A 21,165-nucleotide genomic window follows, 5' to 3' on the forward strand; every position below is an offset into this window, starting at 1 on the left:
CTAATTTTAGTAAGCAATTTTCAAATCGTTTTCCCTCTCTGAATTTTCATTTGATTAATTGTTTCTAAGTACATGTAGGAATGACAAAGATTTGACAAGGATTTCTGAAACAATGGGTGCGCGCGATCGGGGCGCTGAGCCAATGACTTTTATTACATGTACTTGTATATATCTCTCCCAAAGCTATAGAATTTTTATGTTCATGGCTCAGATAATGTCGAACTTTTACTCTTCTTTACAAAGAAGACATCCAAAAAAAATCTGTTCTAAGTACCAGTATCAAAAGAATCAGTTTGTTTTAACTTGCGTTCATATACAATTTCATTCAATGTACATGTAAAATGTCAAATGACGTTATATATCGTGCATTTTGTGCGTTTTACTTGTAAAATATTAAAATATTCAACAACAAATATCTGTAGAGGAGGCGTATATCTATAAAGTCCATCATTAAAAAAATGTAGAGAAAGTTCCCAGTTTTCGGAAAAAGGCATCTATTTTTATTTAATTTTGTGTTGTTATTCAGATAAAGCCATCAGAAGACAGGGTAAAATCAGTCATTCATGCATATGTCATTTTATCAACTTTCTGGCAGAATATGCAATATTCACTTCAAGTTCAGGATAATTTGTTAACATCACATAGAAGAAAATTGTGTAGCAAAAATTGCTCAGTTTCTTCTCTAGTTTAAGAAAATATCGATTGATTTGTTGTATCCCAATTATTTACAAAACACAAACAGTTTTATATGAATTTAGTAATGGTTAAAGTGTGTCCAAATGCGTCTCTATGGAACGCCATAACTGCCTTATGTGGAGTACTTTCATCATATGTTGATACTTTGTCATTAGAGTGGAGCCTCATTTATCCGGACGCTTTGGTTCCCAGTCAATTTGTCTGGAAATGTGAATCGTTCGGATACCTGAATCACCAGTTAAACAAAACAATATAACATTTAAAAATTCCGTCCTGATGAAAAAACGTCCGGACACTGAAGCATCCGGATATCTGAAGGTCCACTGTATATGCTGCTACCTCATCATTATATGCTGGTACTTTGTCATTATATGCTGATACGTTGTCATTATATACTGGTATTTTGTCATTATATCCTGGTAGAGTCGTACTTCATCATTATATGCTGCTACTTCATCATTATATGCTGCTACTTCATCATTATATGCTGCTACTTTGTCATTATATGCTGCTAATTTGTTATGATATGCTGTTATTTTGACATTATATGATGATTCTTTAAGGTAGGATTCTTCTCTGGTTTCTGCCTAGATGGAATATTCAAAGTACATTTGTTGATATGTCTTACATATTTAGATGTAAGAGATTAAAAAGGCCATATTTTTTTCCTCATCACAATTATACAACTTTAAATAGAAATGGTAAACTGCGTTTGAAAACTAGCAGGGACTATTTTTTGGCGGAATGGTGGCGTATGAAAATATCTTATTTCTGCCTCCCAAAAGTATTATAGAACATTGAATTTAGTTATAATTTTTACGCAATCAAAGACTAGACGAAACTTCAAATGGAAGTTAAATTAATAATATGGGACTAAAGTTTCACAATATATCAGATAAATAAGATTTTTCACACATACTAGAACTATGTTGGCTTTTAAATGCTTCAAATCTTAGTACAGATTTGAACCAAAAATCCGTAAAAAGTGTTATTTCTCTCTTAGAAAACGATCAAAACTTTAAGTTTTTATATCATTTTGTACCTTTGTGTGACAGCTTTACTATATGTGAAAATTGGAAAAAGTTAATATAGGAATATTAAGTTAAGTAAACATAGGTATATAAAAATAACTAATAAATACTTCAAATTAAAGAAAAGTAGAGGAAATTCGGATTAGCAAATATCCATTTTATTTAAATTATCCATGTCAATTTTGTAATATCATCTTATATGCCCTATATGGTAGTATCTTTTTTATGCAAAAAGAAAAACATTCAATCTTTTGAATTACAATAGTCTGGTCCTGATTTTTAAAAAAGAAGGCTAGAAATACCTTCTAACGGCAAATAATTATTATTTGGTCCAACATAGTTTTTTAACCTATTTCGATTATGCTGAATCCGAAAAAAATATGCTGGCCTTCATGAAAATGGTGTTAAAGAGGTCAAAGTGGCGATTAAAAATGGCGGACATCCAATTTTTCTAATTTTCGTTTAATGTCGTTCAAAATGCAGAAGAAATGAGTGAATATCTAACTGAGTGTAATAGAAATTATTATAGGATGCTAACAGCATTAGTTTAACTCAGAAAATGTAGTCGTTTCTAAACTTAATTCGAATTTTCTCTCATTTTTTTGTCTATTGTTTCTATATTCTTCTTTGTTCAGGATTTTACATTTGCAAATATCCATACACTGCAGATTTGTATTTTTCCCTCTACATCTCACTATTCTACAGTTGAATGATAGTGCATCTGTATGTTAAAGACAAAATAGCTATTCAAAATGGCGGATATTCATCTTTTTATTCAAATTATTTAATTCTTAATGTCGTTTGCATAGAGGAAGGGCATTTTGAGTATCTTACTGAGCGTAATATAACTTTGAAAATCCCAACAGAACACTAATTTGATCACTTTAAATCGAAAATGTAGTCGTTTGAATTTGAAATGTGTTAATTAGCTCAAAAATGACGATTAAAAATTACGTTTGATACACTCGAATTTCGTAAAATACCCAAACTGCTTAATTCTCGTTCGTTTTGCAGAAAATAAATTACAGTTTTTGTTTAATTCATGAAATAATGTTCAAATATGCAATGAAAATTGGAGGATATTTTTCTTAATGACTTTGGATTTTTATGACACAGATTTTTGTTAAATTACTTCTATTGTTAAGATAATTTTTTGACGACAATTCCGAAGACATTTTACCTTTTACATGTACTTGTCTCACCATGCTTCTTCATATAAAAAGTTAATGACTTACAATAATTGCTGTTTTGAAGACAATATGAAAATTAAGCTACCCCAAGAGCAGAAATGGCTTAGGCCTATTGGTACGAAAGCTTGTAAGTGATAGGAATCATGAGGAATCTGCAGGCGCTCTTAAATTGCATAATTTTACAACTTTTCTCACAAAAATATGCACACAATGTGATTTCAGATGATCAAGTTTGAGAATTTTCTTGCTTATGCATGACCTTTCTACACTAAAAGACGACAAATCTATAGGAGGTCACAAAAAGAAGAGCTACATATCTTGAATATCAGAGATTTTTTATACCCCCGCTTGAAAAGCGAGAGGGTATAGAGTAATCGGTATGTCCGTCCGTCCGTTTGTTACGTTTTGGGGTACCCATCTCTTATCCGCAACTCCTCTCAATTACCACTGAATGAAATTTGATGAAACTTTCACAGAATCTTTATAAAATATTGCCATTGTGACCCCCCATGTTTATCTCCGAGTCGGCAATTTTTCAGCCATGTTTCGGTGGACTATTAGTTTAAATAATCTGTTTTTGAAGGATTTTGGTTTCTCTGTCGGCCCCCAGTGAGCTTACTCTTTTTCGAACTCTAAAGAAACGATCTTTTACATGCCAAGGGGTTGCCATCCTTGACATCGGGCACCATTTTACTTGAGTGTTGAAAATACCAAAATTCCAAAGACAGACTAAAGGATATAGCAAATAAAGCTGGAAAAGAAGAAGTTAGGGGATACATTTAATACTAAGTTCTTTAAAGTGCTGAAAGGCTAGAACAAAATGCTATGAAAATGAAATCGGACAAGATTTTTCTTCTCTTATATTTGATGGTGCGCCGAGGGATGTTGAGGTAGAAGTGCGAGTTGATAATTACAGGATTCGAGAGTGATTTTAGGTGGACGGGGGCCTCAAGGCTTTGGAACACGTACGGACAAATACGAAGGGGGAAATTTGGAAACTCTCAAGTCCAACTTGTTTTAACTTTTTCCAGAAAAAAATTAATCTTTTCAAGTATTTTTTGTTCATATTTAATGGACTAATCAATATACTATATATGCTATATATATAAAAACAAACTGCAATTCATTTTCTGCAAAACAAACCAGAATTAAGCAGTTTCTACAAAATTCGAGTGTATAAAACGTCCTTTTTAATCGCCAATTTGAGCTAATTAACACATTTCAAATTTAAACAACTGCATTTTCGATTTAAAGTGATCAAATTAGTGTTCTGTTGACATTTTACATAGTTATACTACGCTCAGTAAGATATTCAGAACTCCCTTCCTCTATGTAAACGGCAGTAATAATTTAATAATTCAAAGAAAAAGATGAATATCCGCCATTTTGAATAGCCATTTTGACATTTAACATACAACTGCACTATCATTCAACTGTAGAATAGTGAGATGTAGAGGGAAAAATACAAATCTGCAGTGTATGAATATTTGCAAATGAAAATCCTGAACAAAGAAGAATATAGAAACAATAGACAAAAATTGAGAGAAAATTCGAATTTAGTTTAGAAACGACTACATTTTCTGAGTGTAGCTAATAATGTTAGCATCCTATAATAATATCATAGTTTTATTACACTCAGTTAGATATTCACTCATTTCTTCTCCATGTTGAATGACATTAAGAGAAAATTAGAAAAATTGGATGTCCGCCATTTTTAATCGCCATTTTGACCTCTTTAACGCCATTTTGATGAAAGCCAGCATATTTTTTTCGGATTCAGCATACTCGAAATAGGTTAAAAAACTATGCTGGGCCAAATAATAATTATTTGCCTTCAGAAGTATTTTTTTTTTATAAATCGGACCAGACTACAAGTAGGGATCGCATGATTGGAAAAAGTAATTCTTTATTCTTAATGTACAGGAAAAAGGTAATGACCTTGACCTGACCTAGCCTCTAATATTAAACGGTCAAATTTAATCTCACTGATACCATCACTTAGTGATATTGTCCTCTTGATTCTGTTAAAATTTCATTTATTTTTGAATGCAAGAAATGTGAGAAGAATCTTACCTTAACATTATATGATGATACTTTAACATTATATGATGATACTTCATTATATGGTGCTTTAAAAATTGACTTCGGGATCTTTATATCCAAATCGTCCAAAACTGACGCATGTGTGAGAATTGTTTTAATTTTTTTTTATTCAGACGGAATACCGGTATTGCATGTTTTTCGACGTATCGACGCCTTTTTGCAGCTAGTAAGGTGTCTTTGGTCGGATTTTAAAGGATTGGTTTATATAAATATAGACATTTTGATCGTTGTTTATATTAATTATAACACGGAAAACTAACGTTTTATCTTAAATAATTATGTGTAATCACAGGGGCTTGTCTTTCGAATTGTTTGAATTTTGAATCTACTTTAAAACACTTAAAAGTTAATATGTTGACGGTGCGACCGTTAGGGCGAGCGCAGATACTTATCCAGTTTTCATTGGACTCGTCAAACCGCACGTGACATTCTCTGCGTATAAGATTCTGACATCACATGACGTCTTTTGCACGTTGCTTTACTAAACTGAAGCCTGTACAGGGCTGACTTCAATCAGTTTATGATTATTTTTTCTCTAATATTAAAATAGAAAAATTCATTAAATCAAGGCAAGTTTATTTTCCTTTTAACCTTTGTCGTTATTCTCGCGAAAACGTGGCTTTAGCGTTTGTGTATGAAGCGATGCATTGTGGGTCATAATTACTGCATAAAAACTCTATGGAATGAATGTGCAGTAATCCAAATTTTCTCTTCGGCCTGGCATTGTTGTTAGAGTTCGCAGTTACGAGCGTCGCTTCGGACACTCGCTATTAAAATAAAGATTTCGATATTTCAGTAAAAAAAAACAATGTTTTAAAAAGACGTTTCACACCTATAGATATCTTACATAAAGTATATAGATGTGACATACGCACCTCTTTTAAAACAATGAAGAACAAAAAGGAAGAGGTTGAAAGAAAAAAAAATTTTGAATACTTTTACTGTATACTTTTTACTATATGTTCTTGATATTCAATTGAGAAAACCTGAATCTTGAGAAATTCTTTGCTCTTGCAATTGTATACTCTTTTTTACTACAAGTATTTTGAGTTTGTTTTGTCATTTTGTCATTACTAACAACAAACACCCCTCCCCTCGTTTCCCGAATGGCGCTATGGTTAGGGTGTCTGCTCTTGAGTCGCGATGTAAAGAGTCAATCCTGACATTGCGGGTTCGAATCCCACTATGGGACGCGAAAACCAGTCCTTTGAATGAAACCGCGTAAACCAAGGCCCCGTGTCGCAGCAGGTGCTGGCACGAAAAAGATTTAAAGAACAATATTTGAAACTCTCCATCGGCAAGTGATTACGTCTCCATTTGAGTGAAAAATTCGCAAGAGGGACGTTAAAGAGTTGCATTGAGAGTTGATCCTTTATCCCACTGTGGGACATTCATTGGCACAAAAAATATCCATCACTGTTCATTGACCCTGAAACAATAGTCAAGCAAACAAAACACCCCATTGTAAAATCCTGTATATCCCTCTGGAATGTGTTTACTAGCTGGCTTACAAGCTACATGATTATATGACAGTATTATTTAATAAATAAATACAAGTAAAAATATGTATTTCAATACGTATAGCTGAATTAAATCAATTTGAATTTAATATTTTTTGTGAAAAATCAGATTTATATTTGTTGGGTGTTAAAAATATTATTTTTGAGTTTATAATTTTAATTATTTTTTGGAAGGAGGAGGGGTTTTGGCAAGATTACAACTACGTAAATATTCACAAGTTTAAACTTTATAAGCTCATTTTCAGCGAGTTTACAGTTTACTGGAGTGATTGCATCCATGGCATTCGATGTCAAGACCAGCTTAAATAGTGCAGTGCAAATGCAATGTCAGCTAGAGTCATTAGTAGCCTAAATATCTAGGGAAATGTCATAACAGCGAAATCCCTGTACAATAACCTACGCCCTACGGATTTGAAAATTACATACAAAATTGCAGAGCTATCAAAACTAATAGTGCTGACGCATTCATGGTTCTGAGTCCGGAACGACCACGCATTTTGTGCGGGAGGGGTGTTTGGTTAACATATGTGAATTATTTATTATTTATTATACTATTTTGTGTGAAAATATATAATTTGTACCTGTTCATCTAGAAAATGAATACCATAAGCTAGTACAGCAAAACTCGGTAATAACGAAGTCGCTCGAACCTTTGAAATTACTTTGCTATATCCGTAATTCGTTATAACCGTGTAAGATATTCATTAAATTTATATAGCTGGGGATCCAAAATTACTTTGCTCTATCCGTGTTTGTACTAAACGAGATTCACTGTAATTTATCATTCACTTAGTGACATGACAATAAAAGAAAATAACACTCCCATACCAACCCCAATCAGACAAATGTTTTTCTCCGATAAATTTTATTATTTTGTTTTGATATTTTGTAACATCATTGATTAAAAAATCATTGAAGACTTCATACAATGATTGAAGAGTTCCTGAACTTCCAAAATACAGGGTGTTTCAGCAAACATGTCCCGACTTTGTGGTTTCAATATTTTCAGTCAGCATCCTCATTTTAACATTTTAAGTCCTTTATAACATATACTTAGACATTGAAAAGATTGTTTCCTAGAAAGATGGTTTTCATAAGAGAACTTTTTTTCAAAATCTTATGCACTAATGTTGATGATTTTTGTGATTTTCTGATTATTTTGCTAAGTTTATAAAAATCCATAGATCCATTCCTGAAGAAAAAAGCTCACAAACTAATTTTTGAAAACTAAAACAAAACTTCAATGGAAAAAATGTCTTGACCTTATTTTTCATTGTTTATATCACCATGATATTGCAAGAAATGGGCTTTAAGATATAGTTACAATTTTATAGATATTTTATTTTTGTGTAAAAATATAGACATCAAAAGTCGGGACATGTTTGCTGAAACACCCTGTATCTTAAAATTTTAGCACAGTACACACGCTTTTCGAAAATTATCAGCATATAATGTCAAATTATCAGTATATAATGTTACAGTATCCGCATATAATGTTACAGTATCCGCACTTAATGACAAAATAGCAGGATATTATGATAAAGTAACAGCATATAAAGACAAAGTATCAGCATATAATGACGTAGTACCAGCATATAATGACGTAATACCAGCATATAATGACAAAGTGAAAGCATGTAATGATCGAGTAGCAGCATATAATGACAAAGTACCAGCATATAATGATAAAGTAACAGCATATAATGATAGTTCTCCACATAAGGCAGTTATTGCGTTCCATACGCGGGTATGTTAAGAAAACATATTAGTCATTTTTCGGGAAATTTAGACTTTTTAAAGAAAATTAAGTGTTATAATTTACCAAAACCGCTAATTAACGTAAACTATTGTTATCTAATGCATAAAGATAAAAGAATGTTTAAAGCAATGACGTGCACCCCCACCACGGCATCACGTGACTTCTATTTATAGCGAAAATTTCCTTAATAAAAAAACTAACAGAGCAACAATACCCCGGAGTTTGATAATTTCTTTGAGTGAATTATATTTTTGAAAAACATCTGTTTTGTCTTAAAAAAAAGCTGCTAGAATCCAACTGTCCCGTTAGTAAAATAATTATTCCACACATTCGCATGAAACCTTACCCGTTGTTTTAAATTTTTTACATATGAACCCTGATTTTTCATAAAACCATGCTTAACTCGGGATTCTAGCAGCACTTTCCAACCTTTTTTGGAGGCATACTTTCCATATGTACAAATCTTAAGTTTTGAAATATACAGCTTATTGTTGTTCTGTTGCAATTTTTTGTCTCAAATGACAGAGGAAAGGCCGACCGGGATACGTATATAGCTGGCTGTCTTTGAAAGAGAATAAAATAAATGAAAATAACTTAGCATACCTGTTTTATTAACTGAACTGCATGTGAATATCACAAAATATTAACAATATTTGCTGTTAAACTCCATTTTACGTATCTTTGTACATGCCGTAATATCCAAATTCTCTTTACACGGCATGATCAATTCCCAAGTTACGTGATGTACACATATGACGTCATCGGTGGTAGATTTTAATCAAAATGACAGAATACAGCATTACAAAATAAGGGCATTTATTTTATTTTTGTTAATGTTTACAAGTTTCTATTCATTTTCTACAGTTAAATTACATCTCTAAATACCAATATTACGAAAACTTGTGTTTTAAAATTGACGTCATCTCGCCTCCTATGACGTCATAATGTATCACTGCTTTAGTCAGGGTATAATATTTTGTATGCTTCCTTATCCCCCCTGCGTACGCCTCTGGGGTTGAAAGGTTTAAGTGCAGCTATAATCCCGCTGTCCTGTCAGGTAAATAATTATTCCACACATTAGCATGAAACCTCACCAGATGTTTTGAATTTTATAAATATGAACCATTTTTGGTAAAACCATGCTTAACTCGGGCCTCTCGCAGCATTTTCCAAGTATTTTCGAATGCAAACTTTCCATCTGTACAAATTTAATGTTCTAAAATATCCTACATATTGTTGTTCTGTTGCATTCATTTTTTTCAAGAATGACAGAAGAAAGGCCGATTGGTATGCGTATTTAGCTGACTGTCTTCGAAAAAGAATATATATAATCGATGAAAATAAATTAACTGTTTGATTATCTGAACTCTATATGATTTTCATATAAAAGTCACGACATTTGCTTTTAAACTCCATTTTACAAATCTTTGTACATGCCGTCTTAGCTTGAAGCTATAAACGACATGATCAATTCCCAAGTTTCTCGATGTAGACATATGACGTTATCGGAGGTAGATTCTAATCAAAATGACAAATACATCGTAACAACATAAACATATTTTATAATTTCTGTTAACATTTACACGTTTCTAATCATTTCTTAGAGTTTTGATATAAAAATAATATCTCTAAATACCAATTTTAGGAAAACTTGTGTTCTAAAATTGACGTCATCTCGCCTATTATGACTTCATAATGTTTCACTGACTTAGTCAAGGTGGAATATTCTGTATGCTTCCCTATTACACCTGCACATAATGTGTCATATTAATTCAAAGACATCCTTAGGAGGTGTAGATTTAAATTTGTTACAAATTCCCCCTCCTCCCTTGAACCCACTTTTATAACGTATTTAAACTTTTCAATACTGAACTGATATTTGCTTATAAATAGCTAGTTGCTCAAATGAGCAATGTGGATCCTGGATCTCTTGTTTAGTTTAATTTTAGAATGTAATCTTTGATAATTAAAATTCTTATATGTATCTTGAAACAAATCAAAAGATATCCCTCCTTTATAAAGGGGGCCGACTATAGTTTTATTGTGTGAAAACTACAGTAGCGAAACTCTTCATTTTTATACCGTATATAACTTCCATTAACTTCAGTATGCATGCAAAGTTTGAGGGAAATCTACCGTCTTTGTATTTTTGAGGGACCGTCTCAAAATACAGGTACATTTACCATAGGATTATATAGGAAAATGCCAATTTTTAGCACTTTAAAGCAAATTATACAAATACTACAATAGACATTTTGTTCCAACCATAATATTTGATGAGTAATACTTTATTATACAATATATGTATGAAACACACAATTCTAACGTCTTGCTACCAGTGGTGGCATCTCAAAATGCAAAATATTAGCAAACTTTACTATTTTTATAGAGTATTACAAAATATGTCGTACACAATGGATTCACATGAAAACATAATAATAATATTGGAGATATTCTCAAATCTCCATGTTTTAAATTTCAAGAGCATATGTTTATTACTTTTTCTTTAATAATATTTTTAATTCCCCTTTCTTTAAGAACTACAGATTATCACAACGTCAAAACACACTGCATCGACGTCAACTTACCTATATCTCGAGGAAAACGTAAGAGAATTGCAAATTTAACTGATAGTGTTTAAAAACTGCTGTTACGGTGCTGTTCTTGATGATACACACAGTTATGCTCAGGATCGACATCACATCAACGGTATCATTATTTTCGTTTTTAGACAGGTTATTTCAGAAGTTTCCCCTTTGGTTTTCAAAAAAGACAGGTTAGCCCAGCTGTCAGGTTTCATTGAGCGCACAAATCAAGTCATCTTCTTGGAGTACATATCAACATTTTTTTTTTTGAAGACCGGACATTGCAAGATATTTTAAATAATTAATTTTCTTCACAATATTTTACGTCAAATAAAATCATATTTATTGTCATGGTTACATCTGAAAAACATGATAAAGGTTACAGTAATTAACCAAAGATTTAAAATTTAAGTGTAAAAGGGTAAACTTTATTATACCGTAGATCAGTAAGATGAACACCGATCGCGACCCCCTATTTTGTCTGCAATTTTGAGTTACTATATATGAGTCCTCATCCAAAATACAGTTGTATACTTCTCAAAAAATCCTTGATTTAACAAATTTCACGAGTGGCAAACCTTAAGTAAAGATTTAAACCCGTTTTGTTTTTATGATTTTACAATGTCATGAAAAGCTGCTCTCAAGCAAATGATATTGTAAATCGATCTGAAAGATCCTAACTTAAAGCAATTTTGCTGGTCGGACTTCAAAATTTATCTCACATAATCAACGTCACTTTTCGTTGTGACAAACTTTGAACACTGTACTACAAATCGGCATAACCTTTTACATATTTCGTCTCCATAATCTTTTTTGGCATTTACAAACAAGTACTCTGAATGGATTTTGTTTTCAAATAGCTCTGAATGCTCATATAAAAAATAGTTTTTTTCGGTTTCACTTAGGTGGAAATATAGAAAATTATATGCCCATAGGATATGAATGTCTTGCCAAGGGTATATTATTAATGCAACATGAAAATTTGAATACGTGTATGAAATTTGATCTGAATACACTGAATAATGATGCAGCTGAATTGCTTACATCAATATGTATAAGTATATGAATTTTGACATTAATTTCTTTAAAGTGGGGTCAAGGTCAAAGGACATATCAAGGTAAAAAAAGTTGAAGCAGTTGAATTGCTTTCGTCAATGGATGGTATCTTTAAAACTGAGCTAAACATAAATTTAAGGAAAGAGAGACCAAGGTCAGAGAACAGGTCAACTGAAAAAATAGTGATGCAGTTGAAAAGTGCTCATCAGCATGTATCAAAATGTGAATTTTTTAACACAATCTTGAATGGTATGTATACAAGTAAGCTTAACAATTATTTTGGAAAAGTGAGGTCAGGTTTGAATGGTATGTATAAAAGTAATCTTGACAATTATTTAAGAAAAGTGTGGTCAGAGTCAAAGGGAACGTCAGGGTCAGGAAAAGTTCATGCAGTTCAATAGTTCTTATCAATATTTATCAGCATATGAAGTTTGATGAAAATATCTTGAATAGTCTCTTTAAAACTGAGCTTTGAAATAAGCTAAATGCAAAGTCTGACGGAAGGACGGAAGGAAGAGTGAAATGACAAACACTTTATGCCCCGGCCATATTAATGGTGGGGCATAAAAAACGTAATTTTTATGGCTGCGGCGCCTTGACACACCATTGCTTAAAAACATCAACGATTTATTTAGTTTATTATATCAATAATGATGTTAAGTAACTTACCGTAAAAAAATCATTGATGTATCCTAAGTGGTTTTAATTTTATGGGTTAGTCCACGAACTTTTCCAACAACCCATATAGTTTCAATATTTTTTACTAATACACAACTAAATTACCATTTTTCTTAAAGATTACAAAAGTAAATTTAAAGTTGTAAAAGTGCAACGATGTTTCCGTCAATCCCGTTCAGAAATTCGAAGTTTCAATATCATTGAAATAATTTTTTTATTACATATTCATATGAAATGAACTTGTATTATATATTATAAGTAATGACATAATACCGAAAACTTGAGAAAATGATTAACTTTAAATCCTTGTATAAGCACCTTTAAAACGTATGATTATTACTTTATACGCATCGATAATTAACACCTGTTCAGAGGGAGGGTGGCTATATTGATTTTTTTCATCTTTTATTTCAACTTAACAAAATATTTGTAGGGATTTTATAATGTTTTTAAGAGGGTAAACCAGGACAATCTTTCACAAAATACCTTTAAAAACTGACGAGAAAAATAAACTTTCTCCAAACTCGAAAATAACATATCATCTGAAGGGAGGGGGAGTTGAATTCTCTAGTATAATCAAACAATGGGAGACCAGCATTTCAATAAACGCTTTTCAGTAGTAAGATGTTACGTTAGAAAAATACCCCCCTCCCCCCACCCACCCACCTCCATGAGTTCCTTGATGTTTAGATTGACTGATTTGAAAAAAAAATAGGCATAAATTTATAAAACTTACATAATGATTTGACAAAATAAACACTCTGCACTCCTTTATATCTGCTAATTCAATTCATATATTTGGACCACAAAATACAAGAATTACATGTAAAACTTTTTATCAAAATGCGCAGTTATATCATATTCAGCTGAAATTACTTATATCTGTTTGGTCTTGAAGTATATAATACAAATTAATCAGATAAGAGTTTTAGATTTTTTAAAAGTGTGAATAGTTCAAAGTTTCTCTGTGTATTGGGTGAGATTATTAACTCAAACAAAACAGTTTTGTCAATTGGTACTCAGTAAATTGTGGGTAATATTCAGCACAGAATAATAGGAACACAAGATAAGAAGTCTAAATTTTACTTGACTTTACCTTACGCACCATTTATGCATGAAATGTATATATTTATACCTTTAATTATATTTGAGCAATATATTTTATAGTTAAGTTCTCCAGACTGAATGGTGACGAGGTGTCCGTGTTATTCTGTTTTCTGTGTTCTGACTCCGGTCCTCCTGACTTCACTGACACAGAGTGGCTGGACAGGCTTAATGAGATACGAGAGGTGATGTACCATAAAGAGAATCCTCTAACAATTGAGAAAGCTTACCCTGAATATAAACCCTTAACACACCAGGAAGCACAGCAGACTCTGGACAGACTAAAGTCACATGATTACCTTTGGGAAGATAAGGACAAGATAACGGAGGACACAAAGTATGAGACAATGTATAAGATAGCATCAATAAACTGTGATATAATATTCTTTTACAGTAGTTATGACACAGCCAGTGTGTACCTGAGATCAAAGGGATACATCAAAGAACCTGACGAGAAGTGTGTCATTAGTTATGAAAGTATCTATAATGACGTACTGATAGACCGTCTACAGATGAACATACTGACTCACGTCACCATGAAAGACACAAGTATATATGATGCAGTGTCTCAGATCTGTAAGTGTAAAATATGAGTGATATCAATTTATATTATCAATATAGCAAGAATATTTTCCTTAATTGTTTTTTTTTTTATTTTAAGTTTATTTTAACACATAAAATATCAATTCTATATAATATATATTTTCATTTATATACCACTACTGAAAGCAATGCGTATCTATTGGGTCTGTAAGTCTTGTCACGTGACTCGCTAGAATTTACGATAATTTTCACTTCCGGGAACATCACACGTGGCGTTGTGTATTGAGTTTAGCATGTTTCTGGTTAACACAAAGCTTTCGGGGAAAAGATAAGTAGTTTTAAAAGCAGAAGGAATATTAAAATACGAAATTGTAAGTCAGTGTCAGAAAATCATTTCAAAGAACTCTAATTTCTTTTCATGCAAATACATGTAATGCAATTTAAGAGTAAAAAAAATCTGAGAACTAACTAAGATATTTCATCATGAGACAAAGGGTTGTCTAGCTAGAGCACTAAAGGTCGTAGAACGTTGTTGGGAAAGAGAGCGGCAACCATTGGACCAATAAGGGATAAAACGTACCGAGGCCCAAGAAATGTGAGACACCTCGGCCCAACGACACCTCAAACTTTAATACATGTAACAGTTAACCTGTTCCTCAATATGATATATCCTACAATAATCAACTCATAAACTTTTTTGAGCATCATTTCTTTGTCTTTCACTTCTTAATTCATTTGCTTATTTAACAACACTGATCTAGAAAACTTAAGTTATTTCTCAACTGTAATTACTCCCAAAACATAGATATGACGTCATCTAAAGTAAGAACAGTATATATTTTCAAGACCATCTTGGGACCCAAATTAGAGACAGATGGTCTACTTCCTGGATGAATCTAACCATTAGACCAATATTTGACTGCATATGTTACTACCACGAGAGTTGAAAAAACAACAGCATCACAACTTTAATGAGAAAAAAATTGCAATTCAACGGATGCATGATCAGGGACATATACTAGGTCCCTGTTGTGATATATCTTTTTTAAGCTTCTTTTTATTTATTTCTTTTTATTTTACATTAATTGGTATTCAATCTATTATAATAATTATTTTCTTTATTTTAATGAAAAATGTATATTTCAATTAAAGTTTTTTTTTGTTAATGGTGTTGTTAAAACAAATCTGATATAAATAGTCTTTAATATAATTTTCTAAATCTAACATTAATAAATAAGTATTGAAAACAGTTATACATTTTAATTATATGGGGAAAAAATGGAAATGAAAAGTTTTTTCTTGTATCTTTGTCGTTTAAGACTTAGTTAATCAGCTAATTTCAGAAGCAAAACTTGTGAATAATAGGGTACACCTCTGAGTTCAAATGTCAATTTTATCGATGTCAAACAAAATTCTAAATATTTGCTTCATGTTTTTAGAAGTTAAACACATTTGTTAGGATAGAACACTATATTGATATGCTTCATGTGTATTATTTTAACAGCACTTTTAAAACATTTTAACTGTTCAAAAATTGTACTATGTCTTTAAAAGTCCTACATTTCTAGCTTGGTATGTACTGACAATCTGCATGATCTGATTACCAATGGATTTGATTTAAAGTAAAAAAAAAAAAACAATTACTACACATTATCCTTGGATTAAATATTTTTCACTTTGGTGAAAATCTCATCAACAACAAGAATTTGCGCGTGAATCAAAATGACGTACGCCATTGTACAGGACGCCATGTATTGGCGACAAGAATCTCAGTTCGATAGGTATTGTAATTGACATTTTTTTATTGGCTCTTATATTTTACAAATTAAGATAAAATACATACATGTAAAATTGCAGTATGAACATATAATCAATATTTCTAATATTTATAGACTTTTTAAAGAATCTTAAATAATAACTGAAAATTGTTTGGGTTCAAACTTATAAAAAGAAATAAAAATACACATAGATCATGTTAGATCAGTTTTCCAGATTATTCAATAATTCTTGCCATTCTGTGTAGAAATCTTCTAATTAATTTTCACTTAGTACAATATAGAAATTTTTTAATATATAGTTTTTCCTTTAACATTTTTTTCTAAAAACCATTAAATTCAAGTTACATTGACAATTCTCTTGTGCATTTCTAACGGTATAAACATAGTATTTTGCTAGCAATAAACAATAATTCAGAGCTGCAGTATAAGTATTTGTATAAATTCCAAATACCACACTTTGACATGAAATATCTTGGATAAAACATATATTCAAACTATTCCACTAATTCAAAAATTCATTCCAAAATGCTTTTATACTTTTACAAGAATAAAACCTATGTTCTATTGTGTCAATTTCCGTACATGTTTTACATGATGGTGATTTATTTATACCCATATTATATAATAATTTTTCATGTGCTATAAATCTATGAATTAATTTTTAATTCAAAGATTGCAAATACGTCTCATTATTACATAAAAAGGAAATGGAAAAAAATATTTTTCATGTCTGATTCTGTTATGCTAATATCAAATATATTTTCCCATTATTTAATACAAGTTGGTTGCTCAATCAATTGTTCTATTATAGTCCAATAATAGTCTTTGCATTGTATTTTTGAAACTGGACATTTCTTATTATCTATAGAAAGTGTTAATGTATTTCTATTAAAATTAGGTTTTTGCTTTTCCCTCAAAAATTTTCGCCATTCATATGGTATTGTCATTCTAATAGACATGTAATCCAGAAAAGAAGTGTTTATTCCATAAAGCTCTTCATGACTTAAAAAATCTCTATTTTCACCAATAATGTCATTTACATAGAGTATTCCACATTTGTATCATTTTCTCCAGAAGATGGGTGTTTATTGATCTTGATTTTATCATTAAACCATAAAATTTCCTTGAATACGTAAGGTTCTACACAAATATTATCATAGGTTCTAATTATAAATTCCTTCCAACAATTTAAAATGTCTCTTTAAAATTGTGATATATACATGTGTAAAAAATCTATATAGCATCTTGATTGAAGTAAAGTTTGTAAATTTATATCTTCACAATATGCTTGAAAAATCATTAACCATTTTGGTTGTTGATTAACAGAACAATACATTCTTTTAATCCAATTTAGTCTAAGTGACTTAATCTGATTTTCAAAGTTTGAACTTTAAGTCCACCATTATTTATTTTTTGATGCTACAGTTAATTTAACTTTTGGTTTATCACTATTCCATATAAAATTTGATATCATTTTATTTACTTCTTTTATAATCTCTTTAGAAATTGGTAGTACAGTATCTTGATAAGTAACTTTAGGAATTGCTAGTGTTTTTGTAATCAAAATCATTCCTATCAGAGTTAAGTTCCTCATTTTCCAAAGGTTGAGAGTTGCTTTAATGTCATCTAATTTGGAATTGAATTTTTTTACTAAACAGTCATGTTCCCCATGTACACTAAGCCAGATTACAAGTGTAAAGAATAAACCACTAGACCATTTTACTGGTGAGCTGCCCGGAGGATAATTCCTACAGCTACCAATCCATATGGCCTCTGTTTTTTTAGGATTTATCTTTAAACCGGAACAATATCTAAAATTTTGGATGATTCTCAATACTTCAAATCCTGATTTTTCATCACTTAAGAAACAAGTAGTGTCATCTGCTAGCTGACTGATTTTAAATTCTGTTTCACCAATTCTTATACCATGAATGTTTTTATTTGATCTAATTGCAATAGCCAATAATTCAACACATAAGATAAATAAGTAAGGTGATAAAGGACATCCTTGTCTAACACCTCGAGTTATCTTGAAAAAGGAGGAGGAATATCCATTATCGATTAAGCAACTTGTTATATCTGAATATGAGATGCATACCTATTGTCGTAACCCTTTGCCAAATACAAAAGTTTCTAAAACTTTATCTAAATATAACCATTCAACTGTATCAAAAGCTTTTTCAAAATCTACTAACAAAATAAGTCCAGGAATATTTTTAATACTTGTGTAATCAGTAAGATCTGCGATAGTTCTAATATTTTCTCCTATATATCTATTTTCAATGTAACCTGCTTGATCAACCTCAACTATGTAAGGCAGTAGTTTTTAATTCAACTTGCAAGAACTTAAGCTAATGTTTTATAATCAAAATTCAATAATGATATTGGTCTCCATTTCTTTAATAAAGTTCTATCTTTATCCTTTTTAGGTACAAGAGTGATAATTCCCTTTCTTTGATTTGAAGATAGAAATAATTGCTAATTGCTTTCATTTAAACTATTTACCACTAGATCTGCTATTTCAGGCCAAAAGTACTTATAAAATTCAAACTGAAGTCCTTCACTTCCTGGAGATTTATTTGGTTTAAATTCTTTTAAGATATTTTCACATTCATCTTTACTTATTAAACCTTCACATGTTAGAGAATCTTTTTTAGTAAGTTTTGGAATATTTTTTATCAATCACAAAGTGACTAATGTGTTTATGATAATAATCTTTTTCCAAGTTAGTTGAATTAAGATTTTCATGGAAAATTTCTTCTTCCTTGAGAATTTCATTTTTATCGCATATAATTTTATCATTAACTATTAACTTATCTATACACTTATTTCTGTAGTTTCTTTTTTCTAAAGACAAAAAATATTTTGTAGATTTTTTCTTCCTCTTCACACAATTTTGCTTGAGATCTCAATATTATGCCTCTTGTTTTTATGTCTGTTAATACATTTAATTTTTCTTTGATTTCATTCAATAAGGCTATGTTTTCTTCAGATGGATCTGCTGATAGTTTTTCATTTTGTTTATCTACAGTCAAAACTGCCATAGCGACCCACTGTATTAAGCGACTCACTGTCACATTTGACCATAAAAATTCCCCCCCCCCCAACGCTTTTCCCTATATATTCTACCTGTATTAAACGCACCTGTCTAACGCGACCAACGACCGTCATTCTCCAGACCAATTTTAGTAATTTCAAGCAATTTTACCTGAATTTAACGACTACATAATTTCCGATTCCTACTTTCGATTTTGGTCGAGCATGCTTCGTTTTTGGTTGAAAACAACTATAGACACGCTTTTATTTCATTGAATAATTATATAATGCTAGTTTTACGAATAAAACGTCATTACTATATATTTAAAAATGAATATTTTTACTTACGCTTTGATATTTATTGAATAAACATAAAAATCTAAAACATAAACATCACGTTTTTCTGTCCAGTGATCGAGCGCCATTTTGAAAACAGACGTTCGAGGTCGATCCCGATGTCAATTCATACTATAAGGATAAACGGATATTCAGCTATAACACCTGCCTGTTTAGCTTTAATTAACAAGTAACTAAATCACAGATGTTTATTTAAGTGTATTGTTTCAACAACGGGTATGTAAACACACGCTAGCTAGCACCCACACCATGTGATAATTGATGTGATTTAAATAGCTGGTCACAAACAGGCAATTAGACATGGTAGTTCAGTAATGAAAAGAAATTAATTAGGTTAAAAAAATATTTTAGTCATAAATATAATTTAATTTGATACCAAGTGCATAACAAAAATCATATGATGCAGTTTTTTCCTAGTAATATGCAAAGCATACTAAGTTATATATAGGCTATCATGTTAAAAAAACCTATGGGGGGGTGGGGGGAAGGCTTTGCATTTTTTATAATGTATGAAAAAATATTAATATTTTCAGATCACATGGTGTGGGTGCTAGCTAGCGTGTGTTTACATACCCGTTGTTGACACAATGCACTTAACTAAACATCTATGATTTAGTTACTTGTTAATTAAAGTTAAACAGGCAGGTTTTATACCTGAATATTCATTTATCCTTATAGTATGAAATGACATCGGGAGCGACCTCGAACGTCTGTTTTCAAAATGGCGCTCGATCACTGGACAGAAAAACGTGTTGTTTATGTTTTAGATTTTAATGTTTATTCAATAAATATCAAAGCGTAAGTAAAAATATTCATTTTTAAATGTCATTTTATTCGTAAAACTAGCATTATATAATTATTCAATGAAATAAAAGCATGTCTATAGTTGTTTTGAACCAAAAACGAAGCATGCTCGACCAAGATCGAAAGTAGGAATCGGAAATTATGTAGTCGTTAAATTCAGGTAAAATTGCTTGAAATTACTAAAATTGGTCAGGAGAATCATGGTCGTTGGTCGTGTTAGACAGGTGGTCGTTTAATACAGGTAGAATATATAGGGAAAAGCATTGGGGGGAATTTTTAAGGTCACATGTGACAGTGAGTCGCTTAATACAGTGGGTCGCTATGGCAGTTTTGACTGTATCTGATAAATTAAGATCTTCTAGTGCAGCTAAAATATTATCTCTATAGTTAGATTTTCCTTCAGTAGTACCACCTTTTTTATCTAGTGATGGATTTAAAGTTATATTGAAATCCCCTCCAATGACTAGATTTTCAAAGCTATACGGTTCTATGTAGGTCAATAATGAATAGAAAAAATCCACCTGACAATTTGGTTTATCCTGTGTTGGAGCATAAATATTAGTTAAAAGAAAGTTGGTTTCATCTATCATTAATTTGACTTGTATAATTCTACCTTTATTATCTTGTACCCTTTCTTTAATAATATAATCTATATTATGAGGAAAAAGAAAAGCTACTCCCCTGCTATTGGATTCACCATGACTGAACTCTATATCAGACCCCCAATCCTTTAACCACTGACTTTCATTCTCTGAGGCTGAGTGCGTTTCTTGTAAAACTGCTTTTCAAGGAATTCTTTAGCCATGTAAAGATACCGAGTCTCTTTATTTTTGCGCTGAGCCCTCTAACCTTAAGTGAAATACACGATAACTCTAACGACATCAAAATTGAAAAATTCTACATGAACATTACCAACTGCAGTGCT

General features: G+C 31.2%; 1 protein-coding gene across 2 annotated transcripts in view; it reads left to right on the top strand.

Annotated features, from left to right (window-relative positions):
• Positions 1-21,165, top strand: part of LOC134265406 (uncharacterized) — a 69,556-nt gene that overhangs the window by 20,030 nt on the left and 28,361 nt on the right. The window contains exon 6 of one of the 2 annotated variants that reach the window (XM_062747616.1): positions 14,117-14,298. In XM_062747616.1, the coding sequence (XP_062603600.1) occupies positions 14,235-14,298 (64 nt within the window). In that variant the 5' untranslated portion in view covers positions 14,117-14,234. Of the gene's footprint in view, positions 1-13,703; positions 14,299-21,165 lie in introns of those variants that run through there. The other variant, XM_062747615.1, reaches the window with a different exon arrangement.

This window comes from Saccostrea cucullata, unplaced genomic scaffold, assembly GCF_032062105.1.
Source record: "Saccostrea cucullata isolate Sc308-1 unplaced genomic scaffold, CSIRO_AGI_Scuc_v1 ctg2061, whole genome shotgun sequence".
Taxonomy (NCBI): domain Eukaryota; kingdom Metazoa; phylum Mollusca; class Bivalvia; order Ostreida; family Ostreidae; genus Saccostrea; species Saccostrea cuccullata.